Source organism: Gouania willdenowi, chromosome 7, assembly GCF_900634775.1.
Source record: "Gouania willdenowi chromosome 7, fGouWil2.1, whole genome shotgun sequence".
NCBI lineage: Eukaryota > Metazoa > Chordata > Actinopteri > Blenniiformes > Gobiesocidae > Gouania > Gouania willdenowi.
In genome coordinates this window covers 6105392-6131303 of record NC_041050.1, presented here as the reverse complement: position 1 = coordinate 6131303, position 25912 = coordinate 6105392, and the positions used below count along the sequence as shown (strand labels likewise).

At 36.8% G+C, this 25912-nt stretch overlaps 1 protein-coding gene across 1 annotated transcript in view; it reads right to left on the bottom strand.

Annotated features, from left to right (window-relative positions):
• Positions 1-25912, bottom strand: part of plxnd1 (plexin D1) — a 172160-nt gene that overhangs the window by 65595 nt on the left and 80653 nt on the right. The window contains exons 14-18 of the mRNA XM_028454162.1: positions 16530-16635; positions 13667-13806; positions 10676-10855; positions 9616-9700; positions 9140-9409 (exon numbers count right to left, since the gene is read on the bottom strand). Of these exons, the coding sequence (XP_028309963.1) occupies positions 9140-9409; positions 9616-9700; positions 10676-10855; positions 13667-13806; positions 16530-16635 (781 nt within the window). The remainder of the gene's footprint in view (positions 1-9139; positions 9410-9615; positions 9701-10675; positions 10856-13666; positions 13807-16529; positions 16636-25912) is intronic.

Genomic DNA, 25912 nt, shown 5'->3' with positions numbered 1-25912 from the left:
TGGAGTTCAGCTTAAAGCAGCAAACATTGACGCTGCCTCCCACCAAACCCAGACACTGATGGGCCTCACGACCTTTAACCACGAGAACTTTCTCATGGACTTTAGAGGGATGTCCTCCATCCAGTAAGGAGCAAATGATTAAAAATTAGAGCATTCAGAGATCGCAAACCATGCACTGCCAAACAAACACCAAATGTTATTTGGATCAGTGATCCTGATCATGGTACCATGATCATTTACACTTCAAAGCAGGGTTTTTCAACCTTGGAGTCATGACCCTGTGTGGAGGTCGCCTGGAAATAAAATGGGGTCGCCTGAAATGTGTAGTAATAAAATTTTTTTTTAAAATTATCACAATTATGTTTTTACATTTAAAAAGAAAGCACATTTTGTAATTTATGTTTTTCAATCTATTTTGCACAATTAAAAAACAAAAAAGAAAACAATAAATAACATCACAGAATTAAAAATATACAGCGCAGAAAGCTCAAAGAGCCAAATAATACATATTTTTGTTCAAATGAAAACAGCACATGCAACCTCAAACAACTGTATTCTATACTTTCACTTTCTCTAATATAAATCTAGTTAAAATAAAATGCAGTATAAAAATATCTGAGCTGGCCCCTCTTGTTACTTTGTGCACTGACATTGGCTACTCTGTATTTGTAACAGTATAAAAAAAAATTGTGATATAAAAATGGGGTCACGACCCAAAAAAGGTTGGAAAGCAATGCTTTAAAGGCTTGTGAGAAATTTATATCACCATTAATAAAAATAGAGTAGATTGCGATGAAATGTGCAATGAAACTCAGTGGGGTAACCCCACATTTTTTTAAATGAATAAATTGATAAAATGTAATCATTTAACAAATAAATAATTTATTAATTTATTAAATAAAACAAGAAGACATAGTCATCAACATTCCCCGCCAGGTTGGTTCTCATTATAACTCACAACCTTTTCCTAAATGTCTTAAATCTAAGAACTTAGATGTATACATAAGAAAATATAATCACATCAGAATATAAAATTACTAACTATCTTAAACAGTTTCTAAGAAAAGCTGTCCCCTTTGAAGACACCTCAGAGTAAAAAAAAAAACGGCACAAGGGCAATAAATCCGGAAAAAAAAAATGGCTAACTTCTCATTTTTGAACTCCATCAAGGTATTGATACCCTGAAGCCACACAGCAAATTTTGGTTATAGTATCTTAAACAGTTTCTAAGAAAAGCTGTCCCCTTTGAAGATACCTCAAACAGAGTCCAAAAAACAGATCAAGGCCAATAATTCCGGAAAAAATAATTGCACGCTTCTCGTTTTCGAATTTCATCAAGATAATGATACTCTGAAGCCACACACCAAATTTGGTTATCCTATCTTAAATGGTTTCTGAGAAAAGCTGTCCCCTTTAACTCGGAGCTCAAACCTACATCCTGCCTCACACTTTGTGGCGGGGGATAATAAATAAAACTCTTCTTGGACGAGGTAATAATTGGTAGTTTTGTTTTATTTTAAACATAACCACGAACTCTGAAAATCAAAGAATTTATTCTGACATTTGTGACTTCGACACGATCTCAAACCTTGGTTACTTATAATAAAAATAATACATTGGATTTTATATATAGCGCTTTATCGTAGACACTCAAAGCACTTCACAGAATTAAGGCATTAATATTCTTTCACTCCACAATATAGTTGGAATCTATTGTAAATGTGTTCATCAGTCAACATTTATTGTGTTGTACTATTGTTTGGAAGCACAACTCTTTAAACAAAAAAAAAAACATTGAGTATTAAAAAGACCAGTCTCAGTAAATTAGCTTTTGTTTTTATTATCCAACCAACGCAGAGAGAAATGTTGATTTCAGTCTGTTGCTGCGATGCTAAAGTGCTAAGCGCTAATTCACGGTGCAGCCCAGTCAGCTGTTTAACGAGTCACAACCACCCATGGAGCCCCCCGTCCTCCCCTGCTTTTCCCTTTCCACTACATAACTTTCTTGGCAATGTTTTCCGATAAAGTGGTAATGATTAAACGATATTAGTCTCTTCATTTTTTTCCCACATCATTACTGAGCCACATGGTGTAAAACTGTCTTTTAAAACAATTATGTAATTCCCTCTAAGTGAATAAATGAGAGTGTGTAACAGCACAACCTGAGGCTAAAGAGAGGTTACATATTTAATGAAGAGAGAAAAACATTCATTAATGTGTAACTTACAAACTCATTCTCCACAAGATTTGCAGGACTTGCAGTTTTGCGATGATTATATCACATGATTGCAGACACTTTTAATCAAAAATTTGTTGGTACATTTATCCAAAATCCTGCAATTTTCTTACAATATTCTCCCAACATTTTCCTAAATTACTTAAAATTGGTCAAAAAAATTAAGGAAATTTAAGTAAAGATCCTACAGGCAACTTTTTGCTTGGAAATTGTCATTGTCTTACAATATATTACATATTAGACAATAGCACAAAGCTCAAAATCAAGAAAAAATAAATACTATTGTACATTTCTGCATTAAGGTCTGAAAAACAAGCCTAATTTTAGTGACTTATTCACCTCGTCCTTGATGAATGGAAAAAAAATCAAACAAAATCTGCAATGCTGCAATGTGAGACTGACAGTTAAATCTGGATAAAACAGTTCTAGTTTTGTTCAATGCACCACATTTGAGTCAGTTTTATCATTTGATTTAAAATGATGCAAACCAGCACCAGAATTATCTATTTATACAAAGCAGATATAAGCGCTACCGTGGTCCATTTTAAATGATTAGCACTTCAAACACACTGAATTTTAAACAGTTTATTCTAGTCGGATATCACAGTCCCAAATACCAAACCAACCAAATTAGATTTTTTTTTTTCTTTTTTGCAGCCACCCCTTCATGAATAAGTTGCTTTAAAGCAAATATTGTCAGCTCGTTTGTCTGCAGACCCTGAAGTCCTGGGTATACCTGGACAGACTGCTAATTTCTGTATATGTTTTCTAATGAACTCTTTTCACTTCATTGCAAATAAGTAAAAAGAAAATACATTCATATACATCTGTTCGTAGTCAGACAAGTCTTTGTGCGCAAGTCCTCAAACTACAAAACTGGCCTTGTTTCCCATACAGTCACATGCAAAAAACGTATTTACCTTATATCTGCTAGGAGATATTTTAAACACAGAATCAAAGTGGAAAACTTCAATAAAGCTGCACAACTTGAGGTCACTGGCTCTGACAAACATGCCGTTCACTGCCGTCTTACTGAGGAAGTTTAGAACAAATTTAAAACCAAATATATGAGTAAGTATGACAACAGCTGATCATCTGTCACATTTGATCAGTGTTAGGAGTCATCATACTGACTGCTGACTGCTACATCGACAACAAAATACCTAAAAATGATTCGAAAAGCACAAAGCAAAACACAAAAAATGCAAAATACAAAATATGATAAAAATATTTATATAAAATGACATCACAGATATACAAAACAACTGAAATTTATGCAGAAAATTATTCTAAAAGCACACGAAATGACAGAAAAATTCATAAAAGGACAACAAAAATACCCAAAAATGGAACTTAAAAAGCACAAAGTAAAACAAAACAAAAAACAAAAAATGACAGAAAAACATATACAAAAAAAAACTAAAAATAACTAAAATATGTGCACAAAATGATTCCAGATTGCTTAGATTGTACATTATTCAAAATGATGACATGAAAGTCAATAATGTGACATTTTTTTAGCTCCTGCTTTGATAAACATTGTTCATCTCTACTGATTTTAGTTTATTTTTTTTATTTTGTAATAAAACTTGAATGAATATGTTATTAGATGTATTAGGAACCATTATTATACAAAGAATTTCCTTCAAATTTCTCTCGCACCATATTAATTAATAATAGTATTCAGGACAAATATAAGCTGGTAGTTACAAAAGGTAGGGAAAATGTTTTTTTTGATGGAGCTATTTTAAAGGTCAACAGCCTCTGCATAATAAAAGCGCTACATTTGCTGTGTCAAAGCATTTTTTCTTCATAGGTTAATGAAAACAAAAGCCTCAATTAAATTGCCAGTGTTTAAAAGTCTGAAATCTCAGTCGTGGTTTAGGCATAAAAGCTGGATGTCAACAAGATTTTCAATAGCAGCTCCACGGGGGTGACGCAGGTGTGGGAGCGCAGCGGGATCACGTGACCAAACAGCCAGACGGGTTTCAAACAAGCTCAACTTCAAGCTGCATCGATCCAAAACACTTGGTTTGGAGGCAAAAAACATCAAATCAAATTTACACTGCTTTGGTAATGTTTTAGTCTGCAGTCTACAACAAACAGCAGGATTCCTTTAGCATTCACCCTAGGGCTGGGCAATTTATTCAAGATATAATGACTTTTTGATTTTGCTGATATAGAAAATGACAATATTGCCTGATTTATACAATCACACAGTACTAATCACATCACACAAGTATTTATTATTATTCATACAGTACAGTCAAACAGTGTCATTTACAATTTTCCATATTTCTGATATATATACACATATATATTTTGGCCTATTTTGTGTTAAAATACTAATTTTAGGAGTCGCTGCTTTCACTACTTCTCAGAACAGCATGAAAAGCACAGTTCAATGGATTTCTGAGAGCGTCCTACCCCAGGTGTTTTCCTAAACAAGCCACACTACAGAACTCACTCACACATGCTGTCCCTTATAAGAGAAAAAGCCAAAAGTGGCACATAGTGTGCAGCTGTTTATTAATAAATGTGCCTGTGTGGAATTTTTCATCAGCAAATTTTACCTTAAATATTCTTTCTGGTAAGACTTTATTGAGGTAAAAATATTGACATATATATCGTATATATCGCTATTTTCAGAAAACAAAACTGAGATAGGAGTTTTGGACCATATCGCCAGTAATAATTCACCTTGTTATGGATTGAGTCTCAAATTGTCCACAAAGTATTTAAATCACTGCAATTAAAAAGGCATGTGCAATGTCAACCATATAATCAGAATGTCGACCTGAGTCATAAAAACACAGCGGAGTTTGTATAAAAATCCAATTTCCCTTCAATATAAGACAATTAAGGAAGTCTCTCTCTCTCTCTCTCTCTGTGTGTGTGTGTGTGTGTGTGTGTTTCCTGGCTATGACTGCACCCACAGGGCAGTGTTCTATCCCTACGGCAGGATGCAGGCCCCTGGGTCTCTGTCAACAAATGCTTCCTCACACAGAAATAACACAAACATAATATGACACAGAAAGCACAACAGCACTGAAAATTGGAGTCACTGGAATGCTGAAGTTCAGCTATATTGCGAGCAGAGGTGAAAGTACCGGATTACAAGCACTCACGCTACTGTAATTGAGTTGCTTTTATGGGTACTTGTACTTTTTTTGTGTATTTCTAAATCAGTAAATTTACTTGTACTTAAGTACGTTTTAAAAGAAGTAATTTGTTATATTTCTGCATCCAACCATTAATGAGTAAATTATTATTATTTTTGTACTAAAATGATCAACAGACATTATGAAACTACAAAAAATGAAATGACCAGACAACAATCAAATGCTTACATCATAGCTGACCAATCAGATTAAAAGTAATGCACCAATTTTAATTGTGATCACGATTTTGGTTGCCACGATTAAAATAACGCGATTGTCCACAATATTTACATTTGAAATATGTGCTCTGCACTCTATAATCATGTATTTATTCAGTGAGCCTTTGATACATTTTTAATTCTTGGGTTAATTTTATTTCATTTTCGAAATTGTATTTTAAAGCATTATTTTGCACAGTAAACTGTACAAATTGTTTGTTTTAAAAAAAAAAGTGTAATAAAAACATGGATTTATTCCTAAAATGATAAATAATCGTGATTACAATAATAATAATTATTATCATTTTATCCATAATCGTGCAGCCCTACAATACACGGCTTAATTTATTTATTTGGCGTTATTTTATTTAAAAAATAATTGGATATTTTGACAAACCTTTTTATTTTATACAGATGCCTTTGTGGAAAATAAATTAAGTTCCAATTGTGCAAGATTTGGTCTCTTCATTTATAAGTTTAGACATGAGATTTTTACTGTATGTAAGGGAAACGTGGCAAGATTTATGACCAAAAATAAACATGGGGAGTGAAAGTAACTAATAACTTTTACTCTGAGTATTATGTAATTAAGCTACTTTTTCCTTTTTACGAAAGTATCTTATGTTAAATGGACTTGATTTATATCGCGCTTTATCCCCACACTGAAACAGTCTCAAAGCGCTTTACATATCAGCTCATTCACCCAATCACTCTCACATTCACACACCAGTGGGACAGGACTGCCATGCAAGGCGCTAGTCGACCACTGGGAGCAACTTAGGGTTCAGTGTCTTGCCCAAGGACACTTCGACACATAGTCAGGTACTGGGATCGAACCCCCAACCTCTCGATCAGAAGACAACCCTCTACCACCTGAGCCACGGTCGCCCATTTATGTATGACTTACAATGACTTCAATCAAATAACAGTACTTCCACTTGAGTAGAATACATCAGTGGTTTTTACACCTCTAATTGTGAGTGGCTATCATATTTTCATGCTCAAAGGAAATCAGTTATTAACACTATTGGCCAAAACAAAAGAGCGACTAACAGCCAACAAAAATCCACCCACACATTCCTGCTCATGTTCTTTATATAGGATCCGCCTCGCTAACAAGCTCCTTATTAAACAAATCCATTCCCCCCACCCCCACCCACCCTCAGTGCCACCACAAGTGGAAATCACCTTCCTAAATAAAGCAGGAAACAACAGACAAGTTCTTCGTGCAGACGTGCTGAGGCAGCAGTTCCTGCAGGGCCTCATCCTGACACACACAAATCAGAGAAGAGGAAGCGACATCATGCTCTAACTTCCCTGTCTGAGCGGTTTGCCTTTGCATGTTGTTGTCGTACACACTCACAGCCAGTGGCCTTTGGAATGATGAATTTACAGAGACAGGTGCCCAACTCAGCCAGAGCACAGAAACATGGACCTCCCACCATGGCATCCCCCCCCCACCATGGACTTACTACAGCAGGGAAAGAGTGTGAGTGAGCAGAACCTTTGATGTGTTTTAAGAGCCTCTGGTTTATGTGAATAAAGGTTTAAAGGTGTCTGCTGTGCAGTGTGCACAGTATGGGCAGCTAGCGTTATAGCACTGCTGCTTTCGGGGGAAACATGCAGACAGAAACAACAAACATGCCAATAATGTCATCCATCCATCCATCCATCCATCACTAAAATCACAGCACATTTTCATCCTGTCTCATCCTAAACCTAATAATAATGTTTTATCAGATAAAAACTATGGCTGTGTTCGAAAATGCATACAAACGTACTACTCATACTACTACTGACGTCAAAATGAGTATGTAGTGCATTCACATTAGATAGTATGAAAAGGTTGAGTACGTGAGAAATACCCGGCTGTATACTATATCAGGAATTTTTTTAGCACAGTGGGCACACTAGTCATACTCAACCGTCCCATGATGCATTGCGAGCAGAATGTAAAATCGTCCTGGGACCGGCTTCAAGCTAAAAATCAAACATCCCCTTTTCACAAACCAGGAAACCACAACTAAGGTTGTGTTCAAAATGTTATACTGACGTACTACTTATACTAAGTCTGACGTCAAAATGAGTATGTAGTAGTGCGTTCACATTGGATAGTATGTAAAGATTGAGTACGCAAGAAATACTCGGATGTATACTATATGGGCACATTTTTTAAGGGTGCACTGTGGGCACACTAGCCATACTTAACCGTCCCATGATGCATTGCTCGCTGAATGTAAAATCTTCCTGGGACAAGCTCCAAGCTAAAAATCAAACATCCCTTTTTCAAAATAAAAGCATCTCTTCATGTCTTCCGTTAGTTTTTTAACGCTTTTGTAAATAGGGCTCTTGTTTTGAAGTTAACCGGAAGTTTTGTCAGTAGCACAATGGAGAGTATCCGAAAATCTCCGAAATGTGTGAATGAAATGTGTTAATGCAAGTTTTATGGATCAAATGAGCACATTTTCATAACTTTCAAAGATAGAGTATGAATGAAAATATTTAGCCTCTAGTGCATCTTGGGAAACTTGGAAGTATACTTCAGTGGGAACAATAATCATCCTAATCATCATAACCATACTTATAGTATATAGTAGACAGTATATACTCATTGAGTTCATAGTGTATAGTACGGAGTGTGACATTTCAAACACAGACAAACGCCTCATAGATCAATAAATCAAAGATAATTTACTAGAAAGAAATAGATGCAAAAGGTTAAAATTGTGGCTCGAAAGTCACTTTTGATCTCCCCTCTCTTATAGACATTGTCGGAAAAGTTTTGCACACTGCATTGTGGGATGTTGAGTCCCGTGGACGGATGTGTAGAAGTGTTTTTCCTTCATTCTTAATGTGATTTTTTGTGTTTCTTAGCCAGACATGGAGGACAGTGATTGGGTTGACCCCATTTCTGTTGTAGTTTGTTCCCAGTAATCCCTGTGATATCACCTCACTCTGCCAGACACTGAATTTACGACGGATTTGGATTATTCCGGGTAAATCCCAAAATAAACATCCAACAGCAGAAATGTGTTGAAAAGTCTCTTTGGCAGAATTTTTATGGGTAAACGTCAGAAATCATGATACCAGTAAAAACACTTTAGCATCTGTCTATGGGACTCCACATCCCACAATGCAATGCACAAAACTTTCCCGACCATGTCATTAAGAGAGTGTGTACAGTGGGGATTAAAAGAAACTTTCGAGCGTCAATTTCAACCATTATCTATTTTTTTGAGCAAATGTTTTTCGATTTATTGATCTATGAGGCCTAAACTATGTGTTTATCTGAAAAAATATATATACCTGTATAGCCTCAAGCAGTTTTAAGCTTGTCTGAGTTTTTTTTTAGGCTTAACATGTAAAATAAATGCTTTTTATGGATTATTACCTTTTGTGCCTTCACCGGAACGTAACTCCCTTGACAAACAGGGGATTACTGTCCATCCCATACACAAAGAATCAGTGTGTGTGTGTGTGTGTGTGTGCATGTGTGTGTATTCAGCATCAGCAGAGTCACTTACATTGATAATGAGCGTCAGTGGTTCCCCTGAATGATGTTTGATCAGCTTCTCCTTGTTGGCGGTGAAGAACTGAGGGTCTTCCACATACTCCAGATAAAAGTGATCTTTCTGAGGTTCTCCGTCCTCGTCCTCAGGCTCACTGTCCGAGGATGACGAGCCGTCTGTCCTGTAGAGGACATCGTTCAGGAAGAATTGCACTGAGGTGAGCTGGGACAGGCTTGACGACGGGGACGGGCACGTGATTGTGGAAGAGGAGAGGACCACACATCGCTGGAGAAGACATAGACGTATATAGTGTTTCAAAAGTTGAGCATGGAAGAAAAACTCTCGGTTTGGTTTCTTTAAGTAAAAGTGTTTTTCTTTTTTATTGTGTATGTGTTCTGTAATTTTCCAAAAGACAAAGTGCCCAATTTATCAAAAAAAATATTTTCATCAGGTAAAAACAAAAATGAAAACTTGGCATAACACAAACTCACTGTTTGTCCAATCCCCAGCAATCTCATGTTCACATTCTGCACCAGATCAAAACCTTGGCCCGTCACTGTAATGATCCTGCCACCACTGCAACACACACACATACGCACACGCACACACACACACACACACACACACACGCACACACACACACACACACACACACACAAGAAGACAGTCACATTTGTGCCTTGACAAAGCAAGTTGGATTCATAGAGTGATGCAAATGCTCTGAGAAACAAAATGGGAAAAAAAATTTGAGATAATATTGCAAAATAGTTTGACTTCTGCAGTGAAACACACACACACACACACACACACATAGACACAGATGTCATGAAAAATGTTGCACTGTAATATTCAGAGAAACTTTGGGCAACTTTGATCACAATGAGGGCCAAAAATGATCCATGGGCCACGAAATCAACAATTATGTCAGCATTTTGAATAATGAATAATGTGGGGTTTTTTTGAGTCATTATGTGTACTACTGTAATTATTTTGTGTTCTTGTTGTCAATTTCAGAGTTTCTGTTCTCAATTTGTACATTTTTGTATTCATTATTTGAATTTTTGTTGTTGTTTTCTGTATATTTCTGTCATTTTATGTATTCAAAAATATTTTTGTGTGTTTTTGTTCAGTCATTATGTGTATTATTGTAATCATTTTGAGTGTTCTTGTCAATTTCAGATTTATTTTCTGAGTTTCTGTGGTGGTTTTCTGGATATTTCTGTCATTTTGTGTAATTATTTTTGGCATTTTGTGTTTCTTTGGAGCAATTATGTATATGCGTTGTTGTTCTGTGTATTTTTGCAGTCATTATGTGTATTAAAACATTTTTTGTGTGTGCTTTTGTTGTTATATTGTGTGCTTTTAGCATGAATTTGGAGTTTTATATATATATATATATATATATTCCAAATTCTTGAATTCCAAATTTTGGGGGATTTGTTTTGGTGGCCGCACAAAATTAGGCAGAGGGCCAGTTGCTCATGTCTGGTATAGTGTAAAGAAAAGCAGAAACACACATACAGGCAGGCCCAGGTGTGGAGGTCTCCCTACCTGAGGAAGCTCTTTGTGGGGTGGATGTAGCTGATGATTGGGTTCTTCTCATAAGTGTAGGTGGTGCTCAGCTCGATGCCCTGACAGGGAATGTCTTCAAACTCCACGCACACGATCACAGGCTCAGTGTACGTATGTAAGGCTGGAGGCATGATGCACTCGATCATTTCATCTGTGTTCCTGGAAACAAAAACGTAAAATGCAAACTAAGCATCATGTTCACAACCATCGATTCACTGCCCATCTGATCCTTTTCAACTCAGGGCAGAAAGTCTATCACTGCTCCCATACACAAACACAAACACACATGCACACACACACACAGTTAAAGCGCTGTGCATGATTTCTGGACTTAGGGAGGAAACAAACTCACAAATGCATGCTTCTCACTCTAAAGCAGCAATGCTGACTTTAGCAGCTTGCAGGCTATTCAATCTCATGGCAATAAAGCTTGTTGGGTGTTGATGTTGCATCTCAGGCCTGACCAGGTGTTCCTGTCAGATTGAGGTGCTCAATTCTCTAAACTAAAATTGGATTGACATGAAAGGAAAAGTCAGATTGAGGTTAAACTGTGAGTGCGTCTCAAAGCAGAAGTTCACAACTCGTGAGTCGGGACTCATAAGTGAGTCACGACTCATTTCAGTCAGTCACAAGCATTTAAAGCTAAAACATAGATAAAGAGCTTGTGATATGAATGGGATCATTCTGGTTTGATTAATAGTGTGATCGTGACTCATGTTACAACTGCGTCATCTTTTCGTGAACTTTATTTTTGAGAGAGATTAAGATTTGTCTCTTGCGTCTTGGGAAAGAGCCCGGACCACTTAGAACTACTTTTCTCTTGTGTTAAGTATGGATTAACTATTTAGTTTGAACTGTGTTCCTGTTGTAATTTACTGTGTGGAAATTCTGAGAGTTTTAGTCCAGGCACAGTGCTTTGTTTCATCAGTAATTATTGTTATTTGTCATACCTGTTCTCTTTTGTCATGTTGTATTCTCCTTCTGTATTTTTAATACCTTTTATATTCTAGGTTGACCAGCGACATTAGATGAAAACTTGCCTCTTTTGGCTAACTCTGGCTCCTTCACAGCATGTCTGTCTATTCATGTGCATCCCTTTTAAATAATCCACAAATGAAATGAATTAAAATCCTTTTGTTAACGTAAAAAGAAGTTGGTTTGTTTTGCGAAACATTAATGTCATAAAACAGCGGTTCTCAATTGGTGGGTCGAGTCCCAAAAGTGGGTCAATCCCACTAATTATTGTTATTCTCATCTAACAATAGGCGGCAGTAAATTGGTACCACATTTTGGTTTTTTGGATCACGTTTTTTAGGGAAAGTTTTGTGTCCTGAAGCCAAATCAGTTCAGACGCACGGTCAATATTCATAAATTAGTTAATTTTAGAGTTAAAAGCTCTTCTGCTCTACTGTTTATCAATGAAAGGGAGATTTAATAAAACAAAAACATTTTATTTTTGATTTAATGTTCTAATCATTGATTTTAACTCTGTTTTATTGTTTTAAAGTTTTCATTGATATTTCAACTGTTTAATATTTTCTGTTGCACCTTTTAATCATGTAAAGCGTATTGAATTGCCTTGTTGACCTTTGATGGCTTATGCAGACAAGGTAAAAATACAAAAAATAAAAATGGCCTTGTTCATGAAATGTGCAATTCAAATAAATGTGACTTGCTTTGTAATCTTGGGCCTGTACTACAAAGCTGAATTTCCTCCTATCGCGATAACTAATAATCACCATGGAAACTTATGCTGAACAGGTTTTTTGACTAAAATCGAGCGTGTATAAAAGCACCATCTCCTGACCAATGAGTTCCCTTCGTCATTCTCTGTACACGTTACTGCGTGGATCTGATCTGACAGCTGACAGGAGAGAAAGAATATTTACGGTTTGATGCGATCCTTTCATTTACACAATGACATCCTATAGGAAAGGTATAGATCTTTATATGATGGACTGTTCTACAGCTGATGTCAGGTGATTGAGGCTGCGTGCGTCGGGTGCGCTATGCATCTGTGGACTGATTTCATTCATTCACACACGCTGTTGACAGCCTCAACAGGAACTTACAGAAGTTGCGCTGCTATACACACAGCGAGGAGGGCACTGTGAAATAATACAGGCCAATGATTCTGTACTGGTGGGTCGAGGACAGTCAGTCAAAAATTAATAAATACTTAATGTCTCTCATGTTGGACTTGTCTTTTATTTTGAAATCATTTTTACTTTTGACAGGTTTGCTATGAAATGCATGTTGCGCTGGAAAATATATAAATTTATGTTATAAAAAAGATTATATATGTGTGTGTGTGTTTTGAACACCTATTTTTGAAAAATTTAATTTGGTTGGTTGAATTCTAAAAAAAAAAGTGGGTTGTGATTTAATGACCATGGAAAAATGTGGGTCCCAGGGTGAGACAGGTTGAGAACCCAATAAAGGCTATATAAAATACAAATAATGTCCACCTTCTGATATAGGCCGACTATAGCGAATGCAACCTGTCCTTTTCACAGGGTTAACTTAAGTCTTTAATCCCAGTGTGTGTAAAATTAAGGTGGATTACGCATGTGCTGTAATGAAGTGAAAATGATCAGATCGTCGTTCGTTTATCATCCAACAAATTCATATTTGATACAATCTCACACTTTTACACATTAATAATGTCAGCAGCTTCCTTCCTGCATTTTTTCTGCAGCAACATTGTTGTTTTTAGCCTGAATTATGGATTTTAAAGAATTGTTCCTCATGGTGACGTAAGTTGCTCTGCAAGGTTTGTCCATGTATGTTTGCGTTTGGTCAGACGCTGCAATCTCCGCCCCTTTTATGTGAATGTGCACTAATTCAAGTTGGATACACCTGGCTTAAGTTAACGTGTTGATAACCAGCTTCGTAGTACAGCTGCTCAGTGATGAAGAATGTTTGTTTAGGTGAAGCCCACTAACAGAGAGACAAAACTGTTGCACTTACTCTGTGATGGTGCAATCCAACGTGTCGTTGACCGTCACTCTGACCCGTGAGCCAATGCCCAGGTGCACACCCATGATATTAACCCTGGTTCCTCCCATGCGAGAGCCCTTCCTTGGCTCCATGAGCTGCAGCTTTGGTTCCTGAAGGTGGAGGAAAACATGATGGATCAGACATCAATGGCACCACATGATCACTCACTGAAGACGAGCCTACTCCTCCAGCATTTGTGCTCCATAAGGGTTTCTTAATGACGTTATATGGGGAATCTTCTCATCTTTTAATGTTCACATACCTCATCTCAATAGATTGACTGAGGTATCTGCTGACTATAACAGTAAATTACTAAAGAAACTAAAAACAGCTCATGCTGCAGTATGCTAAAGGCCCCGCTAAAGCTAACAGGCCCTTGGGCGTGAAGCACAGGTAGGAAAACATTTCCATAAGACCAAAGAGGACATTTTGTAGGATTCGACAAAGCCATGATATATACTAAAAAAAAAAAAATAGCAAATCCATGACATGAATCTGAGAGAAAAGAGAGTTGAGCGTCACACTGTATGTTAAAAAAACACAAAAAGCATGCTTTAAGATGTTTTATTTTACTGTACTCCCAACCTTTTTCAGATATTTTATAAGCTGAATTTTATTTGAATAACTTTCAATTTTGAGAAAGTTTAAGTATAGGATACAGTTCTTTGATGTTGTGTATGATGTGTATTTGAAAAATAAAATAAAATAATCAGTTTTTACCTACGTTTGTATTTTTGACCAAATACGATACAATTCAGGCAACCCCATTTTAATTCCAGGCGACCCCACATGGGGTCCCGACCCCAAGGTAGAAAAACACTGCTGTAGGATTTCATAAAGCTCAGATAAAGCCAGCGTCTCCATATTGTGTAAGTGATAATCAAAATCTGCTTTCCTGAAAATATCAATCCCCAAAATACAATCTCTTCTTTTCAGTATTTAATACTTTTTACACAAAACTATTCTTTTCTGTACACATTTATTCTTAAATAACGTCTGTTTTCATTTAGAGAACCTTTAAAATAACATATTCCAACATAAACACACAATACTAGACGGTTTGTAGCTTGTGCTCCCAAAACAATCAAAACAGAGGCTCATTTAGCTTTTAAAACACTTTAAACTAACCAACAGAGCGCTAAATAAACTATTTAAAAACTCCACGAATGAGCAGCTTCTGTCTTTTATGTCTGTCTCCTGTTTATTTACTGTTTTCAATCCAACAACGTGTCAGTGTTTGTTTAAAGCACCTCACACATGGTAATTCTACTTTTGGAAACTGTACACCCAACCTGGCAACGCAGCCTGTCGCCGTTTTTTTTTTCTTAAAATCCTTTCGTAAGAAGAAAATTAAGATGTTTAAGTTTATTTATTTATCTGTTTTTTATCCACGCACATTTATTTTGCAATTACCCATGTTCAATTATAATTCAATTAAGAATACAGTGAAATTACAGTGAAATTACAATTATTTTGTATCCTCAGAAATTAAATAACAATTATGTTCTCAATTACTAAAGTTCAATAACAACTAATCATAATTACTGATCCTGAAATAAATATCCTAATAAAAGGTAACCTTCCTCTTGTGTTAGCTTGCTGTTAGCATCTCTTATGATAACAGCTCCTAAATCAGCTGTAAAATACACTAATAACAAATATCTATCATATTGGATACCTTGTTAGGCTTCCTAATTAATGAAAATATAGGTTTTATTATTTTTATAATATAATAATTATAATAATAATTTATTATTATTTTTTTAAATGATAAAATGTGGGAAAGGTTGATATGAAACATATTTTAATAATTGTTAACTACATATGTGTAGAAGTGTAAATAGAACTAACATGGTTCCCCAGTTTTGCATTAAATTAACATTTTTATAGAATTTTCATGGCAATTACAATTACAAAGTCAATTATGTGGACTCAATTACAATTTAATTACGATTACGACCACAACATCATTTTGAAGTTACAAGTATGATTATAATTATGCCATCTATGTATCGTGTTTTCCAACTTTACTACCCCTACGCCTGGAGGGAAACCCCTCATCCTCACTGACAGGATTCACATCCTCAGAGTGCTCGGACGGACCCATTGTGTTTGTGTGTCAGACAGGGCGTAAGAAGGCAGATGTTTCCGGCTGAGGGTTTAAGGAAGGAGATGTGGCGGAGGCGTATTTCCTGTCTCCAAAACAGTTTTTCCTTCTTCTTCTGGAGAAAATACCTGACACTGAACATCTCAGCGTTGGATTAAAGTGTGTGAGAGAATCTCCCAGAGGAGCACAGTGCAATGTTTGTTGTTCACTCGTTTTTTTTTTCCCCCGTCGTTAATTATCAAAAATGATTTCAGATTGGTTTGATCTCTCCATGGACTGAATCACAGGAAGAGCTGCTCTTAGAAGTTACAGCTTTGATGGACAGTTTTATCACTGACTGGTGGAAAAGTCTTTGTGTGTAAAGAAAAAAGACTGATGTGGGTATTTCCACCGCCTGAAAAAAAATCCCAATTCCAATGAGACGCCGTGAGGGTCGAGGTCAGCTAACACAATGTCGGCTAGCCGGTCCTGATCAGATCACGATGAGTTCAGTGCAAGAAGGACATTCCAACAATGGCCGTATTTGTTTTTGCTGACAGTAAGTGCTACATGACAGAAGATTCCCACACACCAACATTCCTCGGAATCATAAAACACATCTGTTAACACTTGACAGACACTAGGCATGGCTTTGCCCAGTGGGAAACAAATAATAGGAGTGTAGAGGAAGAATAGTGAGGAAGTCACAGATCAGCAGATGGGTAAATGTATGTGGAGAATACTCACTAAGTATGAGAAGCTCTCCTTTGACATTCCCATTCCACTCTGGCCTACATCCACCAGGACAATATCACTCACTTCTTGTTCAGACCTCCCAGTGACACAAACCACTCTGTGGGTAAAAAACAGAAACACACACAATTAAATATTCTGTTAATAAAAACATATTATGCATGACATGTCATTGTTTCCTAAGAGCAGCCGACACTGAGACGTTGTGCAGGGACCGTCAACAAAGTGCAATTACTGAAACAATAAATATTCAATATTCAATAGGTCCGTGATCAAGCATAGCAACGTGACCAAATTTACTGCGGAAGTTGATGGTCTTCATTTGGTCATACTGCAACTTTTATTTAGCAAAAACATGCTTTTTTACATTTTTTATTATATGTATATTGATATAATAATTTTTCCAAAAAACACTTTGATGATCTGAAAACATTAGATAACCTGTATTAGGTCCACTTCTATCTACTGCAACAGACAAAATGAGAGGAAAAACACTTTGATGATTTTTATTTCAATATTACAATATTTCTTTCAACAGATTCTACAAAAAACACAAGAAAAACCTGAAAACAACAGATAATCTTCATTGGGTGTTCTTATATATACTACAGGAAATAAATAAATTTAAAAACAAAACATTTTAGTAATTTTTCATTATAAGTTGATTACTGAAGGGTTAAAAAAAAAAACTAAAGAAAGACAAGAAGAGATTCTTTTGTTTTGAAAAGCGGGTGTTTGATTTTTAGCTTGATGTCGATCAAAGGGCTATTTTACATTCGGCTCGCAATGCATCATGGGACTGTTAAAAATGACTAGTTTGTGCATACTTAAAAAATGTCCTCATACAGTATACATCCAGATACTTCTTGTGTAGTCAATCTTCTTATACTATCTAATGTAAACATCAGATTTAGTATGAGTAATATGTTAGTATGACGTTTCGAACAGAGCCAAAGTCAATGTGCAAAGGTCTCAATTGTTGACAGAAAATGTAGACATGCTAATATTGTTGGAAAAAGAACATGTCCATATCAAGTCAAATGAAAGCAGTTATTTTTTACCTTTTTTTTGGTCTTTTTTCAAAAAATTGTCTCGTATTGTTTTTTTGAGCCCAGGATCGTATACCATATCGTCTGGTCTTGTGCACTTTGTATAACGTTCCACCCCTAAATTTTAAATATCATGTGTAATGTGTTTTTATTAAGCAAGTGAAAAGACACGCTCGCCTGGGAACATGTAACAGGGATGGAAAGATATGCTCCCCTCCAATCCCCCCTTCACAATAGCACTCGTACAATCGACAATATATCTCGTGGCGTTTTAATATCGCTGTATCTTGTTGCTCGATATATATCGTCCCATCCATATTAACTATGCATCTTATATTCAAAAATTAACTCAACGTATTCAAAAAAAATCACACAAAATTGTAAGTGAGCTAAACTAATAAAGAGATGCAGAGGGAAATCTCGATGAAAGACGCACAATGAATCCTAGAGAATATGGTGGTTATGAACTAATTCATCAGGTTCTAATGCATTTAAATATGGAATCCAATAAAGCCCTGAGCTATCAGATGTAAAGACGTGTAAAGTTCAAAGCTCCTCTCACCAGATGTGTCTAACCTCAGAGGACATTAAGGGGGCTGCTCCGGGCTGTGATTAAACCACCCTCCCTGTGTCATTGGTTCACACCCTACAGCTAAGTCTCATATTAATGACATGACACAGGTACTGGGATCTCACTGGGATGAACGCACTACTGGGAGAAGACCTTTATCAGATCAGATGTTTCCCCTTCCAGCTCCACACCCTGTAGGTTTATGTAGTCAGATGCCTGCTGCTACATTAGTTAGATACTGGGAGGCTTGTGAGTGAGCGATGATATGATTGACAGACAAATCATAGGGGGAATTTACACAAACAGAAGAAGTGAACTTTGTGTAGGAAGAACAGAGGCTGGAGACGAGCTATTCAAGCTTGAATCAGAGTGAAGCTGTTTCTCTAGAAATCAAAGCTCAGTCCATTTTTATCAGCCTTAAATTCAGAGGTGAAAGTAATGGATTACGAGTACTCACGTTACTTGTTTTTATGGGTACTTGTATTTCTAAATCAGTAATTAGTGAGGATGCACAATGCCAGGGCGGACTTTTGCTCCCGGACAAAAAAGGAGCATATTACTGATAAACTGGTGGATTGAAACATTATTAATACATAAATAAATCAAAACAAAAAATGGATGTTACGAAAAGCACACACAATATGTGATTAAAGGAACCAGAGGTGAAGTAATGACTACTGATGCTCCTCGTTTCTAGCGGTTCACCAGTTTATTTGGATACTAATGTGACCGTAACACCACCAAACACAATATAAATGTGAGCATCTTTTTACGAGCTAAAACATCCACAGACTGCTTGAAAACATAACCAGGACCAGAAAACTGCTGAAATAAATCCTAAATAGTCCTATTGTGTAAAGAGACCTGGTCCAGGACCTGGGGACCAAGGTGCAGCGGACTTCAGTTCTCACTCTGATTTTCCCATAAATATCCAAATATCACACAAACAGAACAAGTTTAAGAAAAAAAAACAGAAAAATGCAGCTTATGTGGTTTTTGGTTTTTCTGTATTTCTGTTTGGCTTTTAAATCATTAAAAAAAAAATCACCACACTGTTTATTTGTTATTTTGATTTGGTTTTAAAACGGAAAAACCAAAGAACGACGAGTACAAGTATTCCAGACAACAATCAAATGCATCACATCATAGCCGACCAATCAGATTAAACTTCATGCAAATAAATTAAGTTAAGTTACATGAGATGTTTACTATATGCAAGGGAACCGTGGCAAGATTAATTACCAAAAATAAACGTGTGGGGTGAAAGTAACTAGTAACTTTTACTTTGAGTACTATTCAATTGAGCTACTTTTATGTATGATTTACTTAATTTCAACCAAATAACAGTACTTCTACTTTAGTAGTATATATCAGTACACCTCTGCTTAAATTTAACATTTGATTAATTTGAATGAATCCTCAGCTCAAACCGCAAATGCCAATTAAAATCTGTTTTGTTCAAAGGCATGAATAAGCCTTTAAAAGGATCTCTGACCAGCAGCAGTCTCAGCCATCTGTTAATAGCTGCATTTTCATTTCCACTTATTAATTACAGGTGCACCAGTGAAGGAATGTTGTTACAGTCAAATTACACCTCTGTCAGTCATGTGCTATAAGGGCGGGCGTGCTCCTGCTTGAGGTAAAAGCATCATTTCACCCTTCTAATTCAAGGAAGCAAGAAAAAAAAAAACAACTGCGGGAATGTTTACCCAAGATCCACCAAAACATAAAACCTGAATCATGTCAGCCTCTGGGGCTCGCTTTAGGCCGATATACGAAGATATCATCAAAACTGATCATCACATTACATAATGATTTCCTATCAAACCAAAATGTCAAGGATTAGGTTTGTGTACAAGACTAAAGCATGAAATCCCTTTTTTCTTAAAGTGAGCAACAAAAGCTCATCGTGAGATAAAGGCTGTGGTGATGTCAGCCTGCAGCGTATTAATAACACATGCTGGGTGGGTGCGTCAGGGATCGTGCAAGGTTCACTAGTGTCCTCAAGTTAAAGCTATTCAAGTACATATACAAATAGCATAGTTTGAAATCTCTCTTTTAAACTATTTTTTACAAAGCAGGTATGCATTCTCAAATAATACCTGATTTATATTTATTTAATTCTAATGAACTGAAAATGTGAAAAAAAAAATGCCAGAATTTTAGTCAAAGTGATGCACAACCAATCTTTAGATCATGGACATAAAGCTAAATATGAAAACTTTGTATACTCACTAACATCCTTATATTTATATTCGCCTTATATTCGCCATTTTCAAGATTCCCGCAAATCAGAGTTCACTTATGTTGTTGTCTATGGTGGAAACTTGGAAGTATACTTCAGTGGGAATGCTCATCATCCTAATGCACCTAACTACACTTATAGTATATAGTATATAGTGTATAGTAGATAGTATATACTCATTGAGTGTGTAGTGTACAATATGGAGTGACATTTCAAACAGCATAAGACTTTGAAAATGTTGGTGGAAGCAGCATTTGGATGGCACTATCAGCCATCATCCACGCATGACTTCCTACTCAATAAGGAAGTCTACGCTACCATGGCAACCATCAGATGCCTTTAAACTCATCAAACCAGTTGGATTTATGTGAATGGAGCACTTGAAGAATCACTATGTCACAGTTTGTTGAACATGTCGATCTCCACAGGTGTGAGTTTAAAGTGCTTTTTAGGCCGGGCTACCGGACTTCTCGGGAATGTGGTACGTTCCGCGGGCCCGGCCGTAGTTCATCCAAATCCAGTTGAGTTTTCTTTTTAACTTGGGTTTAGTACCCCTCTAAAAATGAATAACTTAGTTCTTCAAACTGATTAAATAAATATTCCATTGAATTTATATTTCAAAAACCTTTGCCAAAACCAAAACAGCAGCCTTTAGTCTACATATCTTTTAAGAATCGCTGTATCTGACAATTAAACACCCATCAAACTATGAATGCCCAAAAGAAGACATAAGCAGTTCTTTGATGGCTCAATGCAACAATGTCACATTTTTGAAGAAATGTGTTTGTTTTCAGACATCATGACTGCAGAACCATGAGGGAAATGTTGAAATAGTGTTGTATTCAGCAACAAAAAGGAGAAGCACACAAACCACAAAAGGATGCAAATGTCCTTGTATTTAGTGTCCAATCTCACCACAAATACACAATAATACAAAGTGTTGCACTGAGGTGTATGGTCATCAATTTTACAAGCAGGTTGAAGCCAAAAAAAAAGATAAACAGATATATATTTATATAGTCAGAATATACAGCAAATGTGACAATGTGGACAGCTTGATGTTACTGATGTTGGCGACAAGACTTGGCACAGCAACAACACATAAAGTAATACTGCATCAGTGAGGTCTCTTCCTGAGATCGATTTTAAAGCCGACTGGAAGTTTTTAATTATGCATTTTCAAAGTCTTTTAAAGACGCACACTTGCGTCTGCTGGCTGGAATAATGAGGCCAGCGAGGTTAATATGAAAGACTAAAAGCTAAAGGCCAAGTATCTTAACTAGATTGGAAAATATATGAACTCGGAAGCATGAAATGGCAGCAAATGCCCTGGTTTGATGAATCCAACCATTTATTTCTCTGTAGGAGCAGGCAGTATGCCAAATGTTTCCCAATGTGTATGTGCATTTTCAGATAATCTGGTCTGTTCCCACGACCCTAAAACATACAGTATATATTATCTATTTATAGAGTCACAAAATGAAATGTTTCAAACTCTAGTTTTGGATCATGCATCACTGATTGCTGTACAAAAAGTTGGTCGGTCCTCCCTTTAGTCCAAAGGAAATACTCGACTTCTTCATCTACAAAGAACTGCTTTAAGGGATCCTCAACTGTTTTTACAAATGTGCTTTTTAGATTGGGAAAAGATTCAGAAAAGGGAAGAGATTCAAATTCTGATGTAGCTAGTTATGATTTACAGTCCGCATAAACAGGACTGAATCATAACATAACTTAACCGCTAGAGCGGACATGGGCTCGTCTGTAAACGGACGTATTTACAGCCCTTGGAGTCGCTGTTAGCTTACCAATAAACTGGAAGAGATTTGTCACCTTTATAATAAGTATTGACGAAGCCACTGGGAGTGAGGCCCAAGGCCAAGACAGGCTGACTTGATAATACTGAATCATGTTTTTCTGCATTCAGTGCCTCGTCCTTCTCTCTCTTCCCCCAACCCTTCATCCAATAACCGAAGGGTTGGGGGTTCAAATCCCGCTCTATCCAAGTCATTGCCAAGTCATTGCACTTTACCTACATTACCTCGTATGAATGGGTATGAATTGTGCATGAATGCTGGTGGTGGTTAAAGGGGCCCTAGGCGCGAAGTGGCAGCCACGCTTCTGTCAATATGCCAAAAGGGCAGCTGTGGCTACATTGTAGCTTACCACCCCCTGTATGACTGATAAGACTGACTGGTGTGGATGAATAATGGTTTCTGTAATGTGCCTTGAGTCTCTATATATAAATCAAGGCCATTATTATTATTTTTATTATTATTATTACAATGAAACAGAGAAGAAGAGCTCTACTAAGGGGCCTTAACTCGCCCTTAAAAAGTGCAACATTTACACTAGTTCATACATTTACAATAACAAACATTGGTAGATCTGGCTTCAGCTAATATGCTCCATTTAAATGGAATCACCTACTATTTGGGTCACATATAATGCTTTAAAGGGCCAGATCTAGCCCACAGGCCTTGAGTTTGACTCATGTGCTATACAAGATTTAAAACATGGATGAATGACCATGCTCAGGTTTGCACAGCCACCATTAATAATATTTTTTTTATTTCACATCATATTAATAGAAACTTGATACGTCCCTACAGCCTGCAATCAAGGCGGAGAGAAAAATGAAACAGAATAACTTTTGTTAAACCTGCAGAGATCCCAGTGTGCGTGAGCAGTGTGATGTTGATGCAGTGTGATGTGAGTCAAAAGACAAGCAGACCCCTGTCGTGCACTCTGAGCCTGAACTGACCCTGCTGCACATTCCAGCTCCGCCCACTCTGGAAATGTTATGAGATCCTGAGTCCAATATTTTGGCTTTTTTATAATGAGACGTCTCTGAGTGTTTCCCTCAAGAGGCTGAAGAGGATCATCAATAAATCAGTAGGTTGTGAGTGTTGTAGGGGTGTCGTCAGTGGTGAAAGTAACGGACTACAAGTACTCAAGTTACTGTACTTGAGTTGCTTTTATGGGTACATGTACTTTTTTTTAGTATATTTCTAAATAGTCATTTTAATTTTACATAAGTACATTTTAAAGGAAGTAAAGTAATACATTACATTTCTACATCCAACTGTTACTAAGTAATATTTATTAAGATTTTGGTTATTCAGACAAGGTTTTTCAGGAAATTTTATCTCCTGACATGTTTCGACTGTCAACTGTCAGTCTTCCTCAGAGGTGATTGCCTCGGTTCTTTATTTTATACAGATGCCATTGTGGAAAATAAATCAAGTTCCAATTGTATAGTTCATCTCTTTATTTTTTAAGTTTATACATGAGATGTTTACTGTGGTAAGATTTATTACCAAAAATAAATGTGGAGGGCGAAAGAAAATAGTAACTTTTACTTTGAGTAGTATTTAATTGAGCTGCTTTTTACTTGTACTTCAGTATTTTATGTATGCCTCCCTTGTACTTGAGCACAATTTCAATCCAGTAACAGTACTTTTACTAGAGTAGGATACATCAGTACTCTTTACACCTCTGGGTGTCTCCTACTATGGGACAGGAGAATGAAGCTCTTCAACACGCATATGATCTGAGACAGATATTCATAGAAGTCCTTCAGTAAATGAGGCGTGCCTGCACTGACTGTGCTATTAATTAACCGGCTGACACAGAGTGAGAGGAGCACAGTCTCCCCCCCTGCTGCACATTTTACTTTTGGCACACAGATGTGAACCGTTTCTGGTCTTTGGAGAGAGCAGACGTGTTTTCATTCGCTCCGATAACACGACCTTGGCTACAGCTGAACAGCCTGAAAAATTGGGCCCAAGACTGAAGGAAAATGGTGAAAAAACCGCAGGGAGGCCCTTCAGAACCCAATTCGGGTTTGGAAGAGGTCAAGGAGATGATACGCGAGGGTCTACGAAACCTATCTGCCGAGATAAAGTCGTTGGAAAAGACGCTGGAAAAGTCACTGGAAAACCTACAAAGCGAAGCAAAGGTACTGAAAGAAAAGAATGAAAGAAATGCTGAAGGGTTGAACAGCTGGAACAAAAGGAAAGAGAGAAAGATGTCATAATCACAGGCCTAAAGATAAAACCCAGGAGTTACGCGAGTGACGAAGAAACAAAATCGATTGAACAACAGGTCATTGACTACCTGGAGTCGAAGGACATTGTCCTGAACCCTGACAACATCAACTCCTGCCATCTCCTGCCAAAGAAAAATGATAACAGAGCTGTAAAAATAACCTTCACGAATATGAAATTCAAAGGAGAACTACTGAAGCAAGGAAGAAAGCTGAAGGAAACGAAGGTTTTTATTAATGAAAGCCTGACAAAAAAAAATGCAAGCATCGCATGGAAGGCACGCCAAATAAAAAAAAGGAGGAAAGATTTTAAAGACGTGGACAAGGAACTGCAGGATTTACATCACACCACTGGGAGAAGAGAACGGAAAACCAATCCTCATCAAAACGATGGAAGACTTGGGAAAATACGAAGGATCCACCTAAACAACAACATTACTGATGGTAATCACGGATATGGACCCAGATCTATATAAACACTGGAAACAAAACTCAGACTGTGATTATTTTACGGAGACTGAATTAAATGTGGAAACCAAGAGTAAAAAAGGTCTGTCATTTATTCATTTCAATTGCTAGGTGGTGGGGTGATTAAGGATTACATTAAATTTAAATTCAAAGTGTTTATTGTCATATGTGCAGTTAGAAACACGTTTTCCTGTACAATGAAATTACTACCTTGCTTATGAACTAAGATATAATAATGTGTTTATACAAGTTAAATCTAACAGTGGAAAATACAACACTGCCAATAGAACTAACAACAGCTGGATTAACCTTGATGTAGAGACAAAACAAGCTGCAAACTTGTGTGTCCAAAAGAGACATTCCCGAGTGGTGACATTATGGATGAAAAGGGAAAAACCTTCCAAACACCTTTGAAAGAGGAACTGTTCTTGAACTGGAGGAATGCTAACAACGTCTGGCAGGGAACAAGGCCAACACGAACAACGATAGAGAGGAGGAGGAATAAAAAAAAAAAAAAAAAAAGAAAACACTGACTACAGATGAGAATACACAAAAAAGGACTGTTCAGAACAACTCAAGAATGTTTGACCAGAGAGACATGTAAACCCATGTAAATTTGCGATGGTAAAGCAGGGGACGGGACCCAGATAAGCAAACTGCTTCTCTCGTCTCCTTTTTCGGCATGTACAAAAAAAAAAAAAAACAAAAGTAAAAAAAAAAAAAGTGAATGTAACCATGTCGAAAATAAACTGAATAAATAAATAACTTTGACCTCACAGCACACGAGCAGACACCTGTCTCAACAGCCTTTGGTAAATGAGGTCACATGTGCAGGTGTGTGCATGCATTCAGCCTCTTCACACTCTTTTTTTATTCAGCTTCTGATTCGATAATCTCCCGAAAATAACCCCATAAAACGTGACCTTCCTCTTCTGTTAGCTTTCTCTTAGCATCTCTTACTATGTAAGACACTGACATTATCTAAGCAATAAGTGA